The 22,670-nt window shown below is 42.8% G+C and overlaps 1 protein-coding gene across 1 annotated transcript in view; it reads right to left on the bottom strand.

Annotated features, from left to right (window-relative positions):
• The window catches only part of hmgcs1 (3-hydroxy-3-methylglutaryl-CoA synthase 1 (soluble)), a 28,923-nt gene extending 19,258 nt beyond the window's left edge, over positions 1–9,665 (bottom strand). Inside the window, 4 exon segments of the mRNA XM_084326126.1 lie at positions 3,516–3,680; positions 6,811–6,936; positions 7,530–7,987; positions 9,532–9,665. Coding sequence (XP_084182252.1) covers positions 3,516–3,680; positions 6,811–6,936; positions 7,530–7,977 — 739 coding nt within the window. The 5' untranslated portion in view covers positions 7,978–7,987; positions 9,532–9,665.
• Between the last annotated feature and the right edge of the window lie 13,005 nt (positions 9,666–22,670).

The raw sequence follows: 22,670 nt of genomic DNA, 5'->3' as shown, positions 1-22,670 counted from the left end.
GTGATGTGGGGATAGCTGGGTCAAGCTAAATCAGACCTGGGATCAGTGGGTGTGGCAGACATGGAGGTAGGCCTGCCACGATTACACATTTTGCTGGGCGATTAATTGCCCCCGAAAATATCGCGATAAGCGATATTATTGCGACCGGTTAGAGAATTTTTTTTTGGAGACATTTATTTCCCAAAACTTTTATTTTGAAGCCCACCGCCCGTCTTTTCCGGTGTTTAAGACTTTTATTTTGAAGCCCACCGACCGGACCGGAAGTATTGTTGTGATTATCAGGTACTTTTTGGGTACCAGAAAAGTCACGTGAAACACTGCAGACCACTGAATAGAGACGCGTCTCTAGGATTTCATAATCATTATGTTTGCAGCAGGCACAAGTGCAATAAACAAAGGATACAGTCACTGTGTATTCTGCCTCATTTATTGATTAAACAAAACCGACATCAACACAATTTGCCACCGAGCGGAGAGTTTAGTCTCGCAAAAAGATCGCTGACTTGTTAAGGCTTGTTGTTAGGTTAGGTGCTAATGTTGTGCTAGCGTTTTAGCATGGCTATCGTACATAGCGTGATCAATATAACTCGCTATTGATTGTTTGTATGAGTAACGTTAATGCTAGTAGAATAGACACAACGTGAGGTAATCACCATCCATTTTAAACCGGTTATTACCTAATGCTAACGTTAGCAAATAGACGCGACTGGTAACGTTACAGCTTGTTAGCCTAATGCTCGTTAACGTTAGCATAGACAGCCTAGCTAACGTTAACGCTTGTAGAATAGACACAATGAGAGGTAACGTTAGCGTTAGCAGAATAGACACAACGAGGGTCTCGTTAATGTTGTTATTGATTGATTGATTGAAAACTGTGTTTACTCTGTTTGTATGAGTAACGTTAATGCTAGTAGAATAGACACAATGAGGGGTAACGTTAGCCCCACGGAGCTCCTGTGCTGTGCTCTGTAGTAAAGCCAGCGGCCCGCCTCCCAACACGGACAGTGACTGACAAGGGGCACTGGGTCCGCCTCATTAAAACAAACGCGCAAATAGCAATTAATCGCGCCCGTCAAAATCATTGCATTCATTTTAATTATCGCGGCAATTAATCGATTTATTGCTTATCGCGGCAGGCCTACATGGAGGTGATCAGTGTAGCACAGGTTAAACCAGCCGTCCTCACCCACAGAGAGATGCTTCGTCACGACAAGATCCTATCTGCTCCTGGCTCGTTACATCAAGATCCCATCTGCTCACGCTCTTCAATAAACCGGTTTGTCATCACAATCTTTCGCCTGTGTCTCTGTCTCGCCTGTGTCTCTGTGTCGCCTGTGTGTCTCTGTGTCTGTCTCTGTATCGCCTGTGTCGCCTGTGTCTCTGTGTCGACTGTGTCTCTGTATCGCCTGTGTCTGTGTCTCTGTATCGCCTGTGTCTCTGTATCACCTGTGTCTCTGTGTCTCTGTGTCGCCTGTGTCTCTGTATCGCCTGTGTCTCTGTGTCGACTGTGTCTCTGTATCTCTGTGTCGCCTGTGTCTCTGTGTCTCTGTCTCGCCTGTGTCTCTGTCTCTGTGTCGCCTGTGTCTCTGTGTCGTCTGTGTCTCTGTGTCGTCTGTGTCTCTGTATCGCCTGTGTCTCTGTGTCGCCTGTGTCTCTGTATCGCCTGTGTCTCTGTGTCGCCTGTGTCTCTGTGTCGCCTGTGTCTCTGTGTCGCTGTGTCTCTGTGTCTCTCTGTCTCTGTGTCGCTGTGTCTCTGTGTCTGTGTCTCTGTCTCTGTGTCTCTGTGTCTCTGTGTCGCCTGCAGGTATGCAGTGGTGGGCATACGCGGTCAAACGATGTTTAGGCTACGTCACTGAGGCAAAAGTGCGCGCATCCTATTATTATGCAAAGTCTAGGTGATAAGTGCCGGCCGGGGTGCCTATACGGCGCGACGACACAAATTACTTGTCGCGCCGTATACCCCGGCCGGCACTTATCACCTAGACTGTGTGTGTGTGTGTGTGTGTGCGTGCGTGCGTGTGGAGTGTTGGGCGTGTGTTATGTGACAAAAGACCGCCCGTCTCGTCCCCAGCTCCGCCTCATGAAAGAGGAGAGAGACATGTATGCGCGGGAGCGCGCGTGCACGTGGCATTTGGCCTTATTACTGCACCACTGGTCGCCTGTGTCTCTGTGTCTCTGTGTCGCCTGTGTCTCTGTGTCGCCTGTGTCTCTGTGTCTCTGTGTCGCCTGTGTCTCTGTGTCTCTGTGTCGCCTGTGTCTCTGTGTCTCTCTGTGTCTCTGTGTCTCTCTGTCTCTGTACCTCCCCTCCCTGTATGATGGACAGGTCCCTCCCCCTCCCTGTATGATGGACAGGTCCCTCCCCCTCCCTGCATGATGGACAGGTCACTCCCCCTCCCTGTATGATGGACAGGTCCCTCCCCCTCCCTGCATGATGGACAGGTCACTCCCCCTCCCTGTATGATGGACAGGTCCCTCCCCCTCCCTGTATGATGGACAGGTCCCTCCCCCTCCCTGTATGATGGACAGGTCCCTCCCCCTCCCTGCATGATGGACAGGTCCCTCCCCTCCCTGCATGATGGACAGGTCCCGCCCCCTCCCTGCATGATGGACAGGTCCCTCCCCCTCCCTGCATGATGGACAGGTCCCTCCCCCTCCCTGCATGATGGACAGGTCCCTCCCCTCCCTGCATGATGGACAGGTCCCTCCCCCTCCCTGCATGATGGACAGGTCCCTCCCCTCCCTGTACGATGGACAGGTCCCTCCCCCTCCCTGTATGATGGACAGGTCGCGCCCCCTCCCTGTATGATGGACAGGTCCCTCCCCCTCCCTGTATGGTGGACAGGTCCCTCCCCTCCCTGCATGATGGACAAGTCCCTCCCCCTCCCTGTATGATGGACAGGTCCCTCCCCCTCCCTGCATGATTGACAGGTCCCTCCCCCTCCCTGTATGATGGACAGGTCCCTCCCCTCCCTGTATGGTGGACAGGTCCCTCCCCCTCCCTGTATGATGGACAGGTCCCTCCCCTCCCTGTACGATGGACAGGTCCCTCCCCCTCCCTGTACGATGGACAGGTCCCTCCCCCTCCCTGTATGATGGACAGGTCCCTCCCCTCCCTGTATGATGGACAGGTCCCGCCCCCTCCCTGTATGATTGACAGGTCCCTCCCCCTCCCTGTATGATGGACAGGTCCCTCCCCCTCCCTGTATGATGGACAGGTCCCTCCCCCTCCCTGCATGATTGACAGGTCCCTCCCCCTCCCTGTATGATGGACAGGTCCCTCCCCTCCCTGCATGATGGACAGGTCCCTCCCCCTCCCTGTATGATGGACAGGTCCCTCCCCCTCCCTGCATGATGGACAGGTCCCTCCCCTCCCTCTATGATGGACAGGTCCCTCCCTCCCCCTCCCTGTATGATGGACAGGTCCCTCCCCTCCCTGCATGATGGACAGGTCCCTCCCCTTCCCTGTATGATGGACAGGTCCCTCCCCCTCCCTGCATGATTGACAGGTCCCTCACCTCTCTGCCACTGCGCGTGGATCTTGCTGCGGTACACGGAGTAGCAGCGGTCCAGGGCGCTCAGGTAGCACTCGATGGACAGCTTGCCGTCCACCACGGGATACTCGGACACCATGTCCGGCTTGTAGAAGTCGTAGGCGTGCTTCATGTGGGTTCCCCGCAGACCTGCGGCAGACAGGCGTTCACATCTACAGTCAGTATCACAGCATAGAGCGCCTCGTTTCACTTGACAATTGCAGTCTGGGCTTTAGGCTGTGATCACACTTGACGCCTTTTTGAACATGCCTGCACCTTTTTACTACCGTTTAATGGTTTTGTTGTGACAGGCGCGCGTCTCCTCCAAAACTACTGAATTGGTCCAAGAAGGTGACATTGACGGCGCACTCCGCGGCTAAAGTTAAAACTTGTTCAACTGAGAGTGAGCCAATGTCACCTTCTTGTCGACGGACCAATCAAATCGACCGAGGGGAGGGATCACAAATCGGAGGTATCTAAAGAGAAATCGACAGCAAGACAAACCAATCGATAGCGGAGGAGAAGCTCATTTTGGCCGTTTCCAACAAACCTGTCTGAGGGGTAACAATAACACCTGTGATTTCTGATACGTGAGCAAGTATTGTGATATATATATTTTGATATATACTTACTCATATATACTTTACTTACTCATAGTATATATTCAGATTCTAAGTGTAACGTATAATATAACTGATAGGACATACAGATTACAGACCATCATCTGCACCTTTGGTTACACCGTTTACTTGCTCATATTCTATATTCAGTTAATTATATTGTTTACACTGCTTATTTTTATCTTTACAATAATTGTATTGCCTATATTTATGTCTTCTACTATTACCCTGCCCATATCAGTACCTCCCCTCCCCCCTCCGCCATGCTGCTATGACACCTGAATTTCCCCCAAGGAGATCGATAAAGGAATATCTTATCGATATTGAAAGAAAGGTCCTTGTGAATATCATGATATTGATTTCTTCCGTATGGCCTGGCCCTACTTAGGTGGCAACCTTCGTCATCTAGTGGTTTTCGGAGCTGAAAATTATATTTAGCAGCTCATGTGGGTCTATATTTGGAACTGAATGAATGAAGTTTATTTTCAGTCTTTGTTTACAACAAATCAAAAACACACTTGTGTGGACCTACAAAAATCACAAATGTACACATTCTTCAAAGTAAGCTCACACACAAAATCCAAACCCAATGACCAAAAAAAGGAATAGGCTGAAGCACATGCTTATTTTTGCCTATCCATTACAATATTTTTTTTTATCTACTTTTTCTCCCCATGTTTCTATTTTTTCTCCCATCCCAATTTCGTATTATCCAATTCTACCCTCCCCTGTCTCGAACGTTGTTAGACCATGCCTCCCACTGGTCGGCTGCAATGTGGACCAAGCCTTGCATCACGTGTCCCCTCCGGTACACGAGGAGGCAGCTGTCGCATCTTTTCACCTGTACAGCGCGATCTCTCAGCGGCGAGGAGTAACGCGTGGGAGGCTCACGCTGCCCCCGATGCTTCCTGATTCTAGTGCGCAGGCGCACCAACCGACCTGTAGGAGTCGCTGTCCACAACGTCCGATCCCCACCCACCGGTTTTCCCACCCCTAACACTGCCAATTGTATTAGTATGAACGACCAGCCAAGCCGGAAGCAACACCGAGAGCTGGGCTTGAACCCAGCATCTCCTGCGTTAGTGGCGAGCGCCTTGCCCACTGCGCCACTTAGCCGCCCTTATCCTTTACAATTCTTAAAGCTAAATATATTTTAATATTTAAAAAAAAGAATTAAAATATGCTGCAAGATATATTTTAGGATTTTTGTTGGTGTTTTACTCAAAACTGTACTCCTGGATTATTACATTTTTTAAGGCTTTTTTAAATCTCCCTTGAGAAGTACACAACTTCAACCCGTCACTAAGGCTATTCCATAGTTTAACTCCCAAAATTGAAACACATCTAGCTTTTACATTAGTTCTTACTTTTTTTTTCTTTTTTACATGTTTTAAGAATACATAACCCTCTTAAATTATACTTTCCTTCTCTTGGTTTAAAGAGACATTGAATACAAACTGGTAGGATTTTACTCTTAGCACGAAAAATTATTTCCAGGGTTTTTATGTACACCATATATTATTATATATTATTTTAATGTGCAGGACTTTATGAATAATGGATTTGTCGATTCAAGGTAACTAGCTTTGTTTATTATTCTAATAGATATTTTCTGTAGTTTAATAATAGGATCTATATTTGTTTTTATATACATTTCCCCAGACCTCAACACAATATGACATGTATGGCACAACAAGTGAAAAATACAATATATGCAAAGATTTCTGATTCAACAGCTCCCTTGTTTTGTACAGAGAGCTGGGCTTGAACCCAGCACATTGGCTTTCAACAGAGTTTGTGATCTATAGTCACACCTAAGAATTTTGTTTCTCATTCAATTTCAGTTCCATTTAAATTCAGTCTAATTTCACAGTCGGTAGGAACACCACCAAATACCATACATTTAGTTTTGTTCATCACATTTACATACATTTACATTTAGTAATTTAGCTGACGCTTTTATCCAAAGCGACTTACAAGTTCTGTATGACAAGTCATCAGGAAGGGTACATTGAGAGACAACTTATTTCTATCAAACCATTTCTTTAACTTTATCAATTCTGAACTCATTCAGAAGCAATAAAGAAGCAGACTATACTGGAACTCTCCCCTTCAGTAAAGAGAGGATACAGAGGAAAACATAGAGCATTGATACAACAACACAGGCTACTCAGGGGTCACAAGACAGCGGTGTGGCAACTGTTCCACTTCTCTTCACCCATGTCTGGAAACGCAGACTAGATGTCAACACAACTTTGTTATATGACCTTTGACCTACTCTATTTGTCAACCTCTTATGGATGTTTTTTCTCTTCAATTAAAAGCAGGGGGGGGAAAGGGGAAGTGGACAAGTGCGTATGAGAAAAAGAATCAGCTACACTTTCTTTTAGAAAGACATCATCTAAAATAAGACTGCTGCTTTTCCCATGCTTATCTATCTATCTATCTATCTATCTATCTATCTATCTATCTATCTATCTATCTATCTATCCATCTATAGTAGACTTAGTGCAAGAATTGTTTAATTTCTGCGATGTTCCGTTCCCTCACACTCTTGGTAAAACAGGACGCAGCCCCGGCTTCATCAAGCAGACGACAGACAGCAGAGTCTTGTCGTTAAAGAGCTCTCTATGGTAAACGAGGGACTGCTACCGACTCACCTCGGTCAAAGGTCAGAGGGGCGTTGGGGCCGATCAGCATGGCCACCGCGCCCACGCCCCCCGTCGGCCGGGCACTTCCTGTGGCGTAGACCGCAATGTCTCCTGCCACCACCAGGGCGTAGCGACCTGCGGGTAGGGGACATTAGGATGAGAGGGCAGAGTGAAGGTAAACGTTCCATCCCGTTGTCAGTGACATCAGTTCCATTGGAATAAGCATTTGACGTCTTTGTGTTCATATCCTCCATGACTCTAATGGGTGTAATGCCTCTTTGTGTTCATATCCTCCATGACTCTAATGGGTGTAATGACTCTTTGTGTTCATATCCTCCATGACTCTAATGGGTGTAATGACTCTTTGTGTTCATATCCTCCATGACTCTAATGGGTGTAATGCCTCTTTGTGTTCACATCCTCCATGACTCTAATGGGTGTAATGCCTCTTTGTGTTCACATCCTCCATGACTCTAATGGGTGTAATGCCTCTTTGTGTTCATATCCTCCATGACTCTAATGGATGTAATGACTCTTTGTGTTCATATCCTCCATGACTCTAATGGGTGTAATGTCTGCAACTTGATATGTATTTCAACAGTCAAATAAGAGTTATTCATTCAGTTATTCAGCCTGAGAACCAAGAGGACATTTATCTCACACACACATTCTAGTTTCATCATGAATAAATGCTGTGGCGAAAGCCCCGCCCCCACCACCAATCTTACCGTCCCAAGAGCTGGACTCCACCCAGTTGACGGCGTTGAAGACCGCGGCGGTGCCCCCGTAGCAGGCGTTCGTGGTGTCGACGCCCTCCACGTCGGTGTTGCCGGAGTCCTCGAACAGCTGCATGACGACGGTCTTGACGGACTTGGACTTGTCGATGATGGTCTCCGTGCCCACCTCCAGCCTGCCGACGCTGCCGTAGGCCAGGCGGTTCCGCTCCATCAGCCTCTGGACCGCGGTCAGGCACAGCGAGTTGATGTCCTCGCGGTCCGAGCAGAAGCCCATGCGCGCCTGCCCCAGACCCACCGTGTACTTGCCCGCCGACGCGCCGTCGTACTGCTCCAGCTCCGCCTGGTCCACATACTGCGAGGGGAAGTAGATCTCCATGGCGATGATGCCGACGTCCGCGGGCCACGTGGCCATGCCGTTGGCGGGGACCGATCCGGGCATTCTGTACGGGCTGCGGAGACACACAGGGAGATATACAGTTAGGGGACAAGTTTCACGTTTATAAATAAAAATTTCCAAAAAAGGTAAATGGTGCATTTATATAGCAGCTTTTATCCAAAGCACTTTACAATTTTGTTCCTCGCTTCTTCTTCTTTTTTTTACCCATTCACTCACACACCGATGGCGGAGGCAACCATGCAAGGTGCCAACCTGCTCATCAGAATGAATGAATGAAAACTTTATTTAACAGATTGCAGAATGGGTACAATACAGTACGGCTCAATACACACAATTGTTAAGAGGATGCAGACCAGAGAAAGACGTTTGTCTTGTTTACATCAGGGTCCCTCATTTTCAATTCATAGTGAGTGATCAGGAGCAGTTAGGTTAAGTGTCTTGCTCAAGGACACTTCGACATGCTCCACGGGGGGAGTGGGAATTGAACCGGGAACCTCCGGATTACCAGATGACTGCTCTACCTCCTGAGCCACTGTCTGTCGCCCCATTGAATGCATTAGCGTGAGCATTAGAAACCCCATGTTTGTCATTTCAGCATAGTACTAGTCACGCAGAGTCAGCTGTTCAGTTTGAAAAGCCAATCCTTCCAGGATGTCTATTCAAAGCACAGAGGGAGCATCGTTATATACTACAGTGGAATGCAACGTTAAGATGACCTGTCCGTTATCTCGGTCAGACTCCGACATGGAAGTCGCTGACAAAAAATGACCACACAGGCTCAGGCAAATTAAAGTCAACACTCAGTCATCTGTAATGGGATTACTTAAATTAAGTAGGTTAAAGTGCATTGAGCCGACATGGGCCGATGAGCCAACTAATGCCCTTTCACCCAAATACAAGCTACAAGCCACACAGAGAACACTAATAATTAACATCTAGTGAAATCGATCAGCTCCCTAGTACTAGTGTTGATAGTAATGCTGCCAAACAGAGATAAACAGCCACACGGTGTCAGGTAACGGTAGTGCTTCCAACATGTCATGATGACACCCAAACAAACCTTGTTTACGCTGTTAAGTCTTGGCTTTTCGTTTCTATCCCTGACAAAGCAAATACTCATGTGATCTGTAATCTGTATGCCAGCTGACTTTCAATTAACCATGCTCAAGCCAGATAGCTTGATTGATTGAAAATTCAATACACACTTGAGGGGATGCAGACTAGAGAAATACTTTCGTCTTGTTTATATCAGGGTCCCGCATTTTCAATTCATCATGACATAATATGACATACAGATAGACAGTACTGCTACATCTATACATTTATGACATACCAGATCTACAAATATACAGTACTGTTTGTGATACAAAAAGGGTCTAAAAGAGAAAGTATATACTAACGTTACCGTGTTAATGATCTGCGGTTAGCGTCAGTTAGTTAGTTAGTGACATTATTATTAACTAGCCGGTTAAAATGAGCAAAACGTCAGATAGCTAACGTTAGCAAGCTAAGCTATTAACATGTGAAACCACTTCGCAGCACAGTAACTCGAAATGGAAATAGTCATATATAAACTTATGTTACGCCTAAGCTCACCTTACTAGCTCCACACGGAGTGATAATAGTTATTATTACAATACGACAGTGTGGCGGTTAGAAGAGGCTGCTGCTGCTTCTCGGTGACTCGATCATAAGGTCACACTTCAGGAGCACCGCCCGGACCAGAGAGCGGACGGACCAGCTTCCGGTTCCGGTTGTCACTCAGCTCACCCCCACAACCATAGATATATGTTCTATATATATCTATGCCCACAACAACACACACCCTCTCCACACAACAACACACACCCTCTCCACACAACAACACATACCCTCTCCACACAACAATACACAACAACACACACCCTCTCTCCACACAACAACACACACAACAACACACAACAACACACCCTCTCCACACAACAACACACACAACAACACACACCCTCTCCACACAACAACACACAACAACACACACCCTCTCTCCACACAACAACACACACCCTCTCCACACAACAACACACACCCTCTCTCCACACAACAACACACAACAACAACAACACACAACAACACACACCCTCTCCACACAACAACACACAACAACACACACCCTCTCCACACAACAACACACACACCCTCTCCAGTCTCCACACAACAACACACACCCTCTCCACACAACAACACACAACAACACACACCCTCTCCACACAACAACACACACCCTCTCCACACAACAACACACAACAACACACACCCTCTCCACACAACAACACACACCCTCTCCACACAACAACACACACCCTCTCCACACAACAACACACAACAACACACACCCTCTCCACACAACAACACACAACAACACACACCCTCTCCACACAACAACACACAACAACACACACCCTCTCCACACAACAATACACACCCTCTCCACACAACAACACACATCCCTCCACACAACAACACACAACAACACACAACACACAGTACACCCTCTCCACACAACAACACACAACAACACACACCCTCTCACACAGCAACACACAACAACACACACCCTCTCACACAACAACACACAACAACACTAGACACTGTGTGTTGTTACAATGTATCAAACATTGTATCAAACAAATTACGTGTTACATGCAAGTACCGACATAGTAGCCTACATTTGTTATACAGCAGCTATATGATTAATTATATTGTATGTTCTAAACTAATTGTAATATTAAATCCGACTTTCACCTTATTCAAAGACATGAGATATTTCCTCATACATTCAAATGATATACATCCCATTCCCAAGGTTATATCTAAATGGAATTTACAGCTTCAAGTTTCAAGTTATGCATTGCACATTACAGTGAGATGCTTGGTTCTGTAATATGACCCTCCTGAAATTGTGCTTCATTCAGTAAAAAAAAAAGTAAAAGAATAAAGACCAAACACTATACAAAATCTACAATACACAAAACAAAAAATGTACAAGATGCAAAAAACTAAATGGAAAATGCTACAATTAGTTAGAGAGGTAGTGCAAACATGTTAGGAATAAATAGATAAATATGGTGTAGTGTTAAAAGTGTTAAAAGCTTTCCTCTATACCCATAAATCATACAGAATAAGAGTACTTGGGATACAAGTTATCCTTCATGTAAAACAACACTGAATGACAGTATTAATGGTTTAATAAAGTTGCACACTTATTATTAATAACAGCCTATGTATGAGACATAAATGATGACTTGAAGACACAGTGCAGATTTCTCACCTTGAAAAGTGTGTGTAGACAGACAACTTCAGCAATATAACTGTCCCTTTGGCTCCACTTATTAAAAACCCCCAAAGTATTTTCCAGAGGATAACTAGTGAACTGTTTATATATGATGCTAGTTACTGTACCTGTGTGGACTACACCCTGTTTTCCAAGAGCCGGCTCCGTGTCCAATCACCATTGCCAGCGTTCTGAAGTTAACGCGTTGCACCGCCCCCCTTCCACTTTCCAGCCAATCGGGGATGAGAGAAGAGAGGCCACGCGCCGGAGCGGCCAGGGCGGCCAGGGCGGCCCAATGGCGCGACGGCGACGGCATATGGCGAGAGAGGCGGACCAATCGGAGCGTACATGTGATTCCTGGCGAGGTTGGCAGACCATAGCTTCCGAGGAACCCGTGAGAGAAGGAAGGGTCACCGCGTCATCACTGTGTGTGTAGCGTGATGGAAACCTTTCAGTTGAGTTGAATGGGATCCGTTCCCTCGTTTATGATTCATTCATTGATTCATCATTTAACCGGGTTGTTACCTCGGATGTCACGTCAGAGTCATCGGCAATTTGTTTCATTGTTAACCTAACTAGCTAACTGTTTTCTTTTAAATCGTTTTATCGTTTTATCTTTTTATCACTAGTATATGAATGAAAATGGGGGACCCTGATGTAAACAAGACAATAGTATTTCTCTGAATGAAGAATGAATGAAAACTTTATGTAACAGATTGCAGAATGGGTACAATACAGTACGGTTCAATACACACAATTGTTAAGGGGATGCAGACCAGAGAAAGACGTTTGTCTTTGTATAGATGTAGCAGTACTGACTATCTGTATGTCATGTATGTCATATGTCCTGATGAATTGAAAATGGGGGACCCTGATGTAAACAAGACGAAAGTCTTTCTCTGGTCTGCATCCCCTTAACAATTGTGTGTATTGAGCTGTACTGTATTGTACCCATTCTGCAATCTGTTAATAAAGTTTTCAATCAATTCAATCAATCATGTCTTGTTTACATCAGGGTCCCCCATTTTCATTTCATATTGACATTTATGACATACATGACATTTATGCCATAGAGACATACAGGTATTTAGTACTGATACATTTGTGACATAAACGGTATTCAAATATACAGTACTGTTACCCATAGATCCTGACAGAGTATTATATACATATGATGGGGAGGGGACTGTACATTAGGAGGGGGTGGGTGGGTGGGAGAGAAATATACATACGGCCGTGGGGTGGAGACTGTACATTTGGAGGGGGTGGGTGGGAGAGAAATATACATACGGCGGGGAGAGAATATATGCGGTGGGGAGGAGACTGTCTATTAGGAGGTGGTGGGGGGTTTGGGCATTTACGGTGGCCAGTTTCGAATTGCAGTCTACCTTAGGTGTTCTTTAAGAGCGGTTTTGAATGTGGGTAGGGATTCACATTCCTTTACAGCTTTGGGTAGGGCGTTCCACATTGATGTGGCATAATTGCGAAACGTGTTTAGTCCCTTGTTTGAGCCGAATCTGGGTTTAACATGATTTGTTGAGCTTCCTCTGGTGTAGTGGTCGTGGTATTCACTGACCTTTGGGAAGTATTTTGACATGTACATGGGTACCTTAGTCGTATAGTGTATCTTGTAGACCAGGCCCATTGCAAGTTGCTGTACTCTGTCGTCTACTCTAAGCCATCCTAGGTTGTCAAAGTGGGCAGGGGTGAGGTGGGTTCTAGGGGTAAGGTCAAGTAGTAGTCTGACCAGTTTGTTTTGTGATGTTTGTAATCTTGTTTTTAGCGCCTTTGAGGTGCTTTGGTACCATGAGGTGCAAAGCACCTGCATCCCCTTAACAATTGTGTGTATTGAGCCGTACTGTATTGTACCCATTCTGCAATCTGTTAAATAAAGTTTTCAGGGCAGCTGGGTGGCGTAGCGGAGATTGCGCTCGTCACCAATGCAAGAGACTCCGGTCTCGAATCCGGGTGTCAGCATTGCCTCCGGCTTGGGCCGGCCGTCATACTAACTCATTGGCAGAGTTAGAGGGTGGAAGTCGATGGGTGGGGATTGGACGTTGTGGACAGCGACTCCTACAGGTCGGTTGGGGGACGCCTGCACAGCAGAGACAGGAAGTAGCAGGGGTAGTGTGAGCCTCCCATGCGTTACACCTCGCCACTGAGAGTCTGCGCTGGCAGGTGAAAATATGTGACAGGCTGCCTCCTCGTGTACCGGAGGGGACATGTGATGCAAGGCTTCTATCCTCCCTACAACCGACCAGTGGGGGGCATATGCAAGCAACGTTCAAGACAGGGGAGGGGAGAATTGGAAACACGAAATTGGGATGGGAGAAAAATAAGGAGAAAAAGTGGATCAAAATAAAGTTTTCAATCAATCATTCATTCATTCATTCATTCATTCACTATCTTAGACTACGTCCCTACCATCATTTGAGCATTTTAGAAAGTTTGCATTTGTACTTTAGGTTGTACTTTAGTTTGTATATTTTGTATAGTGTTTTGACTTTATTCTTTAACTTTTTTTAGTCAAGTCAAGTCAGCTTTATTTATATAGCACATTTACAATGACTAAAAGCCAACCAAAGTGCTTTACAGGTAGGACATGATAAAAAACACATACAATGGAGTTACAAATAAAATACACAAAAATTACAGAAAAAGGTATAGTACACTAAGAAAACAAGAGCAAGGTGCAATATAAAAAAGACAAGAAAAATAGATAAAAAGTCCAGAGTAACAGCAAACGTAACTCTGGTCAAAGGCCAGAAAAAGTGCATTTTAAGCAGCAATTTAAAAGCCTCTAGTTTTTACTGTATGAAGCACAATCTCAGGGGGCTCATACAGAACCAAGCATTTCACTGTAATGTACATTATATGTGACAAATAAAACAAAATTTGAAATTTGAACTTGAGCTAACGTTTGATATATTGCTTGATTTATATTTCCTCAGATAGCTTGTATAAGTGCTTCGAGAATCTGTACATACCTGCACATAATCCTTTTACATATCTGTATACTATAACTATATATGTACATATCCCTTACCTACTTTTACTAGTTAAGCTGCTGGCCAGTAGGACTTAGTACCATAGTGTCTTTATACCTGTATCACTGTACATTACACTCAGTAGTACTCATTTATATATTTTATACCAAATTTAACCTGTGTACATTGTATATTACTATTGTACTTTACTGTTACATTTGCACTCTGGTTGGATGCCAAACTTATTTTTGTTGTACTTTACTTGTGTTGTATGATGACACTAATTTTGAATTTATTCTGATCGAATCTATATTTTGAATTTGAATACAGGCTTCAATAGAACTGGTCCCAAGCAGAGCATGGAACGCTGGTATTCTGACACAACGACCCTTCCTTCTTTTATAGTTTAGCTCTCGGACCCGCGAGGAAGCTGAGGAGTATCTCCTAGGCAACCAGAGTATTATGCATACTTGTCCAACCAGTGTTGTAGTGGCTATTCTTCAACAACAAACAATAAAAACTAAAAAGCCACTGAAGCAAATCTTACGCAGATCAGGAAGTCCATTGTCCAGACAGGCATTGACAGTTTTGTGGCATTTATTGTGATTAACTAAAGAATATACAGCAAAAAGATGTTTGAAATGATGTTTTCTTGTCTCTACCTGACGCTGATAAAACCATACACCTTCCCTGGTGCCCACTGATTGCTGTTGTCCTCTAATCACCTAAATACACCCAGCTATGCTCCCCAATTGCCCAAACCCCTTCAAAATAAAAGCATTTAGCTGCAACTCATAACAACTTAAATAATATGGCTGTAAACAAATTAACTCTACAAAACCACATAACAAGTAAATATATTAAATAAATGTGAAAATACGGAATAGCACCCACAAGTCTCATAAACAAAAAATACCTACAAAGACCTAACGTTATATCTATACCGTTTAGCAGTTTTTGTAAGTCTGCTACGTCAAACGCATTTAATAGTCACTTTTTAATATTCCAAATGGCACAGAGTTTACCAGTTGAACGACTATTTGGAAAATACGCACATACTACAGACACACGCACGTATGCATGCACGCATACACATTATTCTAGAAAGATTGCAATATCTATATAAAAAAAAAACAATACAGTCTATTTCATATATTTCTGAATGATCTTGTAAGCCTTTTGCAAGTCGTCCAATTTGCAATTTATAATAGTAGCAGTAGGGTTATACACAATAGTAAAAAGACAGTAAGAGGGTTAGGTTGTTTTTGTATCCGTGATACATCACATTAGAATGTGTGGAATGTTTCTATCAAAAATCCGTATCCACTGTCCACAACCTGCACTAAGACTAAATTAAAACAGAAGCAGGATTGTTGGAAGTGATTCAACAGTAAATCACTCTTTGCTGAAATGTAGCCTATAACTATTCCACAACAGCGGCTGCTGTGTGGCTACTATTAATACAGCTGAAATTACTATGTTTAGTATCATGTTTTGTTTTGACTGGATACACTGCCATTTAAACATGCGCTTAGGACATTTTAAAATGTAATCCATTACAATGCATTGATAACCTGCTTGAATTGTAATCACTCACGTACACCAACACAGTCATGCTATCACCTTCAGTTACCTTTGGATACCTTTGCTGCCAACCTCCATACAATATGAAGCTACTGTAAACACACTATTCGGACCCTGAACTCCCTTGGCCCCCCTCCCCCCTTACACTAACCAAGCTCCTGACCTGATGGACTAGACTCTTCCGTGAGTTATGTTGTGCTGTATTTATTGTGTCATGTTGTGCTGTATTATGTATCCATTGCTGGGAAGGGGGGGGGGGGGGGGGTAAATATCTATATGTTCCATTTTTATGTACTGTAGAGCTTAATACACTCTGTACCGATCACGAATACCACCCACCTGGTTGTGTGGCAATACAGGAATCTTGTTGTATCTTGTACTATGTGTTCCCACTTGATTTTATTCTAAGTTGACAGCAATTTACACAACGTTATTATGTTTAACCATAATAGAAAATGATATTGGTTTATTTGGAGATATCGACATGCTCAGGTGGTCGGGGTGGGACAAGCAGGTATAGAACTGTGGACCGCTGCGGCCGAGTTGGTCAAGAGCTCGATGTAGCAGCGGAGTGGGGGGGGGGGGGGGGGGGGGGGTGTTGGTCCTGGGGGATCCGGCGGTCATGGGGGGGGGGGGGGGGGGGGGGGGAGTGTGAAATGTCTAGTGTCTAATGTCCTTTGTGTTGGTTATAGTGTTTATTTTTACTCTATATTATATTCTATATTTTATATTTGGTTCTTTGTATTTTGTACTCAAGTTTTAAGTCTGTACTTGTTATTTTTATTGTCTTGTCATTATCATTATTGTTGATGTCAACGTGGTGTTTGTTGTTGTATAGAAAAAAATGGAAATGCCTTTTTATATATTATAATAGTAATTTAACAATAATCACCCTTTTCAAAATTATATAATCTGATTACTGTGTTTTACAGTCAGTGACTGTAATGGATTAAAGACCATTTGATGTAAATAGGAATTGATTGAATTGATTGATTGATTGATTGAATTGATTGATTGATTGAATCATGCGACTCATTTGTACATTATCTTACAACCATTGGCGAGCAGGGCTGTTGAACCCCCCCCCCCCTCTCTTATCTTATCTGTGATTATTTACCATTTATTTGTACAAGTAGAGTTTGCTTGCTACCTGAAAACACATATACTGTTGACAGTATAATGGCATTCAGCCTAGATTTGGAATGTCATGTACTTTCTACTTTAACCATGAATATGATATATATTGTAATATAACATGAATATAATGATATATAATGTAATATAACATGAATTATCACACAACATGATATCACACAAGGATCAGAACACACTAGAACAGATGCTAGGAGAAGAACTTGCAGGGGTCAGCAGTTGGCTTTCGGACAACAGGCTTTCTCTTCACCTAGGTAAGACAGAGGCAGTACTATTGGGCTCCAAGCCCAAGCTCAGGAAAGCACGGGAGTTTAACATCCAGTTAGGAGCTGTAACCCTAAAACAGTCAAAAAAAAGCGAAGTATCTAGGCTGTATGATAGACGGGAGTCTAGATGGGGAGGCTATGGCCTCCCAAGTACTGGGCAAAGTCAACGCCTGCACCAGGTACCTAGCTAGGAAAGCCAACCTCCTTGGCAGAGATAGCCTCAGGCTACTAGCAAATAGCCTAGTACTCTGCCACTTTGACTATGGTAGCGTGTCTTGGTTTGAGGGCCTGACAGTGACCATAAAAAAGAAGCTTCAGGTTTCCCAAAATAAGCTGGTATGGGTGGTAATGGGTCTTGGCCCTTGCACCCACATAGGGAGGAGTCACTTTCAGGAGCTAAACTGGCTTCCTGTGGAGGCCAGAGTTACCCAGCTCAGACTGAACATAGTGCACAATATTATAAACCAAAGGTCCCCTAGATACCTCCAGAACTACTTCACCCTGGTCAACGAATCCCACAACCACAAAACTAGAGCAAGCATAGCAAACCTGAAGCCTGCTTCTTTCCGATCCAAACTGGGCCAGTGCTCCCTTACTTTCTCTGGAGCCCAGGATTGGAACAAGCTGCCTATCCCCATCAAGCAGAGCTCGAGCCTCCACAGCTTCAAGAGAAGCGTCAGGAAGTGGCTCATGGACAGAATAGAGGAATAGTTTGAATGGGTTTCCAATCAATTTTTAGTTATTGTGGGGTATACAATTTTTTATTTTAGCTATAGGTTAGTCTTCTAAAGTTTTAAATGTATGTGTTTTGTGTTATTGTTGTGGCCTAACAGCCCTGGGACCATGACGGAAATAAGGGTTTTACTCTTTCTCATGTTATCCTTTGGATCCTTGTTGTGTGTTTTTAATCCATCAATAAAATAAAATCAAATGTTCATTTATATAATTGTAATATAACATGAATAGAGTCGCTCTCTACTTGCTCAACTTCCTTGGGCTTCATTTCCTTCATGGATCTTTTCACCTGCAGGGCGCCATCTAGTGGTTGCATTTGACAGTTCCCAGTGGTGGAAGGAAGTACTCGTACCCGTAGGACTAGAAATATCCAGGGAGGAATACGTACTCTGGTGAGTGGTGAGGGTAAAAGCACTCCATTCAAAATTCTGCAAAGTATAATTATTAGGGCTGTCAAAATGAATGCTTTAACTTGAGATTAATTTAAATTATTTAAAGCATTCAAATAAATTCATCTAGATTAATCTATGGAGTGAAATATCTTCAACATTCTGAGCTTTCAGCAGTATATTTGCTTGTTCGGATATAAGAAAGAGGTCTAGCTGAGGTTTTGTTGAACATTTGTATTTCACAGGAGAGAAACTGTATTCAAAGAAAGCTATTAAAATAGTCTTTGAATCTAAATATACTTTCTTTGTGTTGATTTTACATTCATTCCATGATTTTACTAAAGTAAATATCTGTTACAAGCTTCGGTCTTAAGTAGAAAAATGCAATTTTTAATCTAGATTAATTACAGAAAATTGTGAGATTAATTAGTACATTTTTTGTAATCTATTGACAGCACTAATAATTATAAACATACAAACCAAGAAGATTATAGGCAGACTGAGTGCAAATGAAGAAAATCATTTGTTATACAATGTATTTGATTATCAATAGTAAAAGTACCATACTCATGTCTGATCAATGAGTGTCTGACTCCCACCTAAACTGCACGGACCACAACACATATCACGTTGGTTAGGGTACCTTATGTATACTGTACCCGTGTATACTTTACTTACTCATAGTATATATTTAGATTCTAGTTTTTATTGTAATGTATAATATAACGGATTGTAAAACTCTTTGGATAAAAGTGCTATATAAATGCAGTCATCATAACTTATAGGGCATACAGACCCTCATCTGCACCCGATCACGCTGCCTATACTTGCTCATATGCGTATATTCAGTTCATTATATTGTTTACACTGCCTATTTTTACTTTTCTACTGTACTATAATTTTATTTGTCTGTATTATGTCTTTCTACTATTACCCGCCCATACCTGTACCTCCCCCATGCTGCTATGATGCCTGAATTTCCCCAAGGGGATCAATAAAGGAATATCTCATTTCTTCCTCCAACGTCGACAGGCTTTAGCTTTGAATCATCCTCATTAATTATGTCGTTCTGTATGAAAAACATTGTTCTTCAAAATAACTGCAGGGTTCAGATAAATGTAGTGATGTGAAACAGTACAATATTTACTTTTTCATAGTTACCTAAAATATAAAACCTCCAAAGTAAGTAAATATGCTGCTCAAGTGAAAACACCTTCCACCCCTGACTGCTCTCTTCTTCTCAGCCAGGTACATATTATATACATGAGTTATTTAATATTAAAACCAAAACCTTACTCCTGAAGGAATGGAAAATGTGTTAAGAAGTTAATGTATCGGTTATATAGCCTATACCTTTGACTGGTGTAAATAGAAAATACTATTAATGAATGTTTACCAAATAGACTATAGTCTTGCTTCCTGATTAATCATTCTTCACTCATAGAAGAAATAAAGCTATGGGCATACCAGTAAATGTACAGTATTTGATGATTACATGCCCATAGTCTGAATGAACTAGCGGATGGATAAAATAACAAAGCAATGAGAAGCAATTGTCCCAATTTTTTTGTTTATTTACTATAAAGACAAACACCAAAATAAGTTCCAATTTCAGCTATAAAATGCTTCGAATGGGGTAGAAATTTAATTATTAAAATATCTTGATATATTTGAACTTACAGGATACAGCCTCAGCCAATTTCATTCGTCTTGACCCAGAGATTTAATGAGTTTATTTGCACGATAAAGGTGATTTTATTCTAAGTTGACAGCAATTTACACAACGTTATTATGTTTAACCATAATAGAAAATGATATTGGTTTATTTGGAGATATCGACATGCTCAGGTGGTCGGGGTGGGACAAGCAGGTATAGAACTGTGGACCGCTGCGGCCGAGTTGGTCAAGAGCTCGATGTAGCAGCGGAGTGGGGGGGGGGGGGGGGGGGGGGTGTTGGTCCTGGGGGATCCGGCGGTCATGGGGGGGGGGGGGGGGGGGGGGGAGTGTGAAATGTCTAGTGTCTAATGTCCTTTGTGTTGGTTATAGTGTTTATTTTTACTCTATATTATATTCTATATTTTATATTTGGTTCTTTGTATTTTGTACTCAAGTTTTAAGTCTGTACTTGTTATTTTTATTGTCTTGTCATTATCATTATTGTTGATGTCAACGTGGTGTTTGTTGTTGTATAGAAAAAAATGGAAATGCCTTTTTATATATTATAATAGTAATTTAACAATAATCACCCTTTTCAAAATTATATAATCTGATTACTGTGTTTTACAGTCAGTGACTGTAATGGATTAAAGACCATTTGATGTAAATAGGAATTGATTGAATTGATTGATTGATTGATTGAATTGATTGATTGATTGAATCATGCGACTCATTTGTACATTATCTTACAACCATTGGCGAGCAGGGCTGTTGAACCCCCCCCCCCTCTCTTATCTTATCTGTGATTATTTACCATTTATTTGTACAAGTAGAGTTTGCTTGCTACCTGAAAACACATATACTGTTGACAGTATAATGGCATTCAGCCTAGATTTGGAATGTCATGTACTTTCTACTTTAACCATGAATATGATATATATTGTAATATAACATGAATATAATGATATATAATGTAATATAACATGAATTATCACACAACATGATATCACACAAGGATCAGAACACACTAGAACAGATGCTAGGAGAAGAACTTGCAGGGGTCAGCAGTTGGCTTTCGGACAACAGGCTTTCTCTTCACCTAGGTAAGACAGAGGCAGTACTATTGGGCTCCAAGCCCAAGCTCAGGAAAGCACGGGAGTTTAACATCCAGTTAGGAGCTGTAACCCTAAAACAGTCAAAAGTATCTAGGCTGTATGATAGACGGGAGTCTAGATGGGGAGGCTATGGCCTCCCAAGTACTGGGCAAAGTCAACGCCTGCACCAGGTACCTAGCTAGGAAAGCCAACCTCCTTGGCAGAGATAGCCTCAGGCTACTAGCAAATAGCCTAGTACTCTGCCACTTTGACTATGGTAGCGTGTCTTGGTTTGAGGGCCTGACAGTGACCATAAAAAAGAAGCTTCAGGTTTCCCAAAATAAGCTGGTATGGGTGGTAATGGGTCTTGGCCCTTGCACCCACATAGGGAGGAGTCACTTTCAGGAGCTAAACTGGCTTCCTGTGGAGGCCAGAGTTACCCAGCTCAGACTGAACATAGTGCACAATATTATAAACCAAAGGTCCCCTAGATACCTCCAGAACTACTTCACCCTGGTCAACGAATCCCACAACCACAAAACTAGAGCAAGCATAGCAAACCTGAAGCCTGCTTCTTTCCGATCCAAACTGGGCCAGTGCTCCCTTACTTTCTCTGGAGCCCAGGATTGGAACAAGCTGCCTATCCCCATCAAGCAGAGCTCGAGCCTCCACAGCTTCAAGAGAAGCGTCAGGAAGTGGCTCATGGACAGAATAGAGGAATAGTTTGAATGGGTTTCCAATCAATTTTTAGTTATTGTGGGGTATACAATTTTTTATTTTAGCTATAGGTTAGTCTTCTAAAGTTTTAAATGTATGTGTTTTGTGTTATTGTTGTGGCCTAACAGCCCTGGGACCATGACGGAAATAAGGGTTTTACTCTTTCTCATGTTATCCTTTGGATCCTTGTTGTGTGTTTTTAATCCATCAATAAAATAAAATCAAATGTTCATTTATATAATTGTAATATAACATGAATAGAGTCGCTCTCTACTTGCTCAACTTCCTTGGGCTTCATTTCCTTCATGGATCTTTTCACCTGCAGGGCGCCATCTAGTGGTTGCATTTGACAGTTCCCAGTGGTGGAAGGAAGTACTCGTACCCGTAGGACTAGAAATATCCAGGGAGGAATACGTACTCTGGTGAGTGGTGAGGGTAAAAGCACTCCATTCAAAATTCTGCAAAGTATAATTATTAGGGCTGTCAAAATGAATGCTTTAACTTGAGATTAATTTAAATTATTTAAAGCATTCAAATAAATTCATCTAGATTAATCTATGGAGTGAAATATCTTCAACATTCTGAGCTTTCAGCAGTATATTTGCTTGTTCGGATATAAGAAAGAGGTCTAGCTGAGGTTTTGTTGAACATTTGTATTTCACAGGAGAGAAACTGTATTCAAAGAAAGCTATTAAAATAGTCTTTGAATCTAAATATACTTTCTTTGTGTTGATTTTACATTCATTCCATGATTTTACTAAAGTAAATATCTGTTACAAGCTTCGGTCTTAAGTAGAAAAATGCAATTTTTAATCTAGATTAATTACAGAAAATTGTGAGATTAA

The sequence above is a fragment of the Notolepis coatsorum genome (assembly GCF_963971535.1).
Source record: "Notolepis coatsorum genome assembly, chromosome: 12".
Lineage (NCBI taxonomy): Eukaryota > Metazoa > Chordata > Actinopteri > Aulopiformes > Paralepididae > Notolepis > Notolepis coatsorum.
Note: the sequence above shows the minus strand (reverse complement) of the source record. Positions and strands in the feature narration are given on the sequence as shown.